This window comes from Corvus brachyrhynchos, unplaced genomic scaffold (assembly GCF_000691975.1).
Source record: "Corvus brachyrhynchos isolate BGI_N302 unplaced genomic scaffold, ASM69197v1 scaffold365, whole genome shotgun sequence".
NCBI lineage: Eukaryota > Metazoa > Chordata > Aves > Passeriformes > Corvidae > Corvus > Corvus brachyrhynchos.
In genome coordinates this window covers 1,275,317-1,279,446 of record NW_008239544.1, presented here as the reverse complement: position 1 = coordinate 1,279,446, position 4,130 = coordinate 1,275,317, and the positions used below count along the sequence as shown (strand labels likewise).

Below are 4,130 nucleotides of genomic sequence, written 5' to 3'. Positions count from 1 at the left end.
GGGCTGCCCCCTCCCCGGCGCCTCGGCCCCCCGTGACTCAGTTTCCCCACACGCCAGCAGCACATTGTGGTGCTCCTTCAGCACAGGGGCACCTGGGCATGCCGGGATCTCGGCTGTGGGGATTCCCGTGGGGAATGGGGCTGTTTCCTCCATGGGAGCTAAGTCCCAACATGCTGTTACTGGGAACTGCGGAGGGAGGCCACGGTGGTGGAAAAACTGGGCATTTCCAAGTCAAATCAGCGATGAACAACTCCCACGGTTCCCAAGAGCTGGCACTGCCCCCGGCATGGCACGGCACTGCCCCCGGCACAGCCCAGCAGCTCAGAGGGACACCCCCACAAAGCCCCCCTTCCCCAGGATCCATTGAGGGAACCCTTTAGTGGGGATGCCCAAACTGGGCATCTCAGTCCCTTGGGGGGCTGTGCCTGCCCCAGGGACAAGCAGGGGGTGACCCACCTCAGTGACCTTCTCACTCAGCCCCCGCAGCAGCAGCACCACCACGTGCACAGCAGCTCTTCGCACCTCAGCCTCGGGGTCTGTCCGGGCTATGGACGTCACACAGCAGGTGACCTGTGGGGACAGGGCAAGGGGGCATCAGCAAGGACTGAGAGATGCACAGGATCCCATCGGAGCAGCCACTGAGGTGCTGGCGATGTCCCAAGAATGAGGATGGGACCCCCATGTCCTGCGGGGCGCGGGCTCCGAGCAGTTCCAGCCAGGGCCGGGTGGCACATGGATGCCTCAGGAAGCTGTGTAACAGTCTGTATAAAAATCAGGCAGAGCCAAAGGAATCTAATTAAATCCCGGCAGTGACAGCCGGGAGAATTAGCAGAGCTCACACCTTCCCGAAATAGCAGCGTGTGGCTCACTGGCATCACATCAACTGCTGGGATCCACCGGTGCTGAGCGGGAACTGAGGGGAGCAGCCCGAGTGCCAAATCCATGATGTCTCACTCCAGGAGCACCGGGGAGTGAAGCTCTGGCGCCCGTGAGGCACAGACCCATCGGCTCCAGGGCTGTTGGGCTCACCGCACTGGGATCTGAGCTCCAGCAGCTCGGCAGCCCTGTCTCACCCACAGCCTGCAGCCAGGGCGGGTGAGGGCCAGCTCCGTGATACTGATGATACTGATAATGGTAATTACGATAACGGGAGGGTAGCGAGGTGTCATTAAGCGGGAGGTGTCTCTGGCAGGCACCACTTGTGCCCCCAGGTCTCCTCTGGCAGTGACTGCCATGGGTGGAGCAGGCGCATAAAAATCAGGGCTAGAATCTCCCTAGTGTTTGCTTCAGGCCCCATGACTTTTATAGTCCACAATATCAGCAATTACCACTCATGTCCTTTATGGAAATGTCCCGTTTCCATATGGAAATGTCCCATTTCCATGTCCTCAGCAGCCCAACCATGTGCTAACAAATGTGCTCCTTAACGAGAGGCCCCATGCTCCCCAGGCAGGCTCAGGGGAAGGATGGAGCTGGTACCTCCTGGATGATGGATCCCAGCTGGAAGCCGAGGTGCTGGCAGAGCTCGCCCAGGTTGGAGAGGCTGCTGGCCCGCAGGGCACTGTCGGGATCCCGGGCACCCCGCAGGAAGGCCCGGATCAGCGGCTCCCGGTGCTGGAACACCATGTCCCCTGCAAGAGAGAGCAGAGCTGTGTGTCACCAGCAGGGAAAGGCCCATCCTTCCTGCCAAAGCCCTGGCTCCTTTGGGAACAGATGCATTGGGCATCTGCCCTGCAACACCACTGAACAGCTGGATGCAACATCTGCAGCGTGGCTTGTGTCCCTTGGAACACACCCCACGGCACAGACCTTGGGGCCCTTTGGCACATCCCAGTCCTCCCATGGGGTCACCCATGGTCCTGCAACCACACCAAGTGTGAATCCCAAATTCCCACATCACCCAGACCCAATCCCCTGCCCCAATTAGCACACAGAAGTGCTGTGGATGCTTGAGCTGCTAATGAGAGCTCAGGCCCATGCTGAGCATCCACAACCATCCCAGGAGTGTGGTCATCCCACAGGAGCTGAGCAGCTCTGTGCCCCACGGCACAGGCACACCTCCTACTGGGCAGGGCCTCAAGGGGTGGAAAGAAAGCTCCAGAAGGCCAGCTGGCCTGTGAGTTCTGTTTTTCCAGCTCTCTCAAGCTCCAGAAGCTCCTCAGACAACGGTGCCCTGCAGCAGATGGAGGCAGAGGGATGGGATGCCCCAGGGTGTGGAGACAGGAATGATCCTTGTGGGCAACGGAAGGTCCCCAACACCCTGCACGTGGGGGCTCAGGGCTGGGGACTGGCACAGGGTGGGGGAGCACAGGGCAGCGCTCTGATGCCAAGGACTTGCTGGGAACGTATCATGCTCTGTGCCTGCATCCCAGGACTTGGAATTACAGCAGTGTGAGCAGTGCAGGGTGATCCGAGCGGGATGCATCCCCTCCAAAGCCAACAGTGCACCAGCCTCTGTGCCAGATGGCTACACTTCCTTTCCCCTCCTAGAAAGGGAAAGCTGCTCCAGTGAGACAGAAAACAGGGATGGGGATGGGGATGGGGACAGGGCAGGAGGGAGGCATGGCAGTCCCTCGGCAGAGCAGGAGAGCTCAGAATCACAGAGAGCTGTGGAGTGATCCTGAAGCGCTGGGTAAATCCTCGCTCTCAGACACTGAAGCTTTGCAACAGAAACAACTTGGTGCAATTTGTTCTATAAATACGCCGGCGAGCCGGGACGCGCCGGAGCGGCTGCCCGCGGCAGCAGCACCACGGCGAGCGGGGAGAGCACGGGGGAGAGCGTGCCACCACCCCCAGGGCAGCTGCCAAGGGAAACCCTGCACTGGGTCAGACACTCGGACATCGCCCGGGGAGGTCCGGGACTGAGGGGCTCTGAGCTGAGACAGTGGGATGCCCTCTCCCCATGCCAGCAGTGAGGATGGATGGTGGCGCAGCTTGGCACTGGTGGGATGCCACAGCTGGCAGAGCCCAGGGATGCCACTGGTGCCAGGGAATGTGGCACAGGACACAGGAGAGTCACAGTCCTGGGGCTCAGGGGGTCTGGGCTTTTCAGGGGCATTCCCAGCCAAGACACACAGCGCCCACCCGGTGACCAGGGACCCCTGCCCGGCTGCCCCAGCACCACAGACACCGGCTGCCACCTCCCTGGCCATGGAGAGCTCCCACTGAGCACTCCCGCTGGCCAGGCCTCCTCCACGGAGTCAGACAAGGCACTTTAGGACATGTCCCAACAGCAGATGCCGGAAAGGCCTCATCCAGTTTCTACCCCTCAGCCCTGCGTGTCCGGGCGCTTCCCGGCAGTCTCCAAGCCTGGTGCTGCCGACCAAGGGGATGGTGGGCTGCTGGCAGGACCCGGCATCCTGCTCCTGCTGCTGGCAAACCTCGGCCAGCTTCCCTTTGGCTTCCGGATCCTTCCCAACTTCTGACAACAAAAGTCCCCTGTGGGCTTTCCCACAGGGAAAGGGGCTGAGCGGTGCTGTGGCTGCTGGCAGCGGGCAGTGCCATGCCCACGGCCATGGACTCACCCAGCGCCCGGGTGACACGCATCAGCACCTCGCCCAGCTTCATCCTGGTGACAGCGGCTGCGGCGTCCTCCGTGCCCTGCGCCGGGCACTCGTACTGTGCCAGCAGGACAGGCAGAATCCGCTCTGGGTACTCACTGGAGAGCAGGGCAATGCCTGGAGCAGAGAAAAGCTGGAAAATCAGTAATTTAGCAGTTGGCAGCTGGTGTCTGCTCACTGCTGCTGGGTGATGCCCTTTGACACAGTGTGGACTTGGTGCACTGGGGGCAGCTGGGCACTGCAGCCAATGCTTGGGCACAGAGTGGGGTCACTGCTCCCAGTTCCTGGCCATTGGCACATGGTGTCAGCATGTCTCTGTCCCTGCCGGATTTGCCTGGCCCAGACTGGGAGCAGGAGCCAGTGTGCATGCTCTCATGCCCGCTGCATCTTCCAGGGGCTGATGAGAAATCAGATCCCAGACACAGGGATCAGACCCTTCTCCAGCTCCATTGCCCTTCCCTGAACACACCCCAGCCCCTCAACATCTGTCTTGTCGTGAGGGGCCCAAAACTGACCCCAGGATTCCAGGTATGGCGTCCAGTACAGCAGTAATACATCAGTGGAGTCCAG

At 61.0% G+C, this 4,130-nt stretch overlaps 1 protein-coding gene across 1 annotated transcript in view; it reads right to left on the bottom strand.

Annotated features, from left to right (window-relative positions):
- The window catches only part of TANGO6 (transport and golgi organization 6 homolog), an 18,297-nt gene that overhangs the window by 384 nt on the left and 13,783 nt on the right, over nucleotides 1-4,130 (bottom strand). The window contains exons 12-15 of the mRNA XM_017741350.1: nucleotides 3,525-3,677; nucleotides 1,480-1,631; nucleotides 453-570; nucleotides 49-92 (exon numbers count right to left, since the gene is read on the bottom strand). Coding sequence (XP_017596839.1) covers nucleotides 49-92; nucleotides 453-570; nucleotides 1,480-1,631; nucleotides 3,525-3,677 — 467 coding nt within the window. The remainder of the gene's footprint in view (nucleotides 1-48; nucleotides 93-452; nucleotides 571-1,479; nucleotides 1,632-3,524; nucleotides 3,678-4,130) is intronic.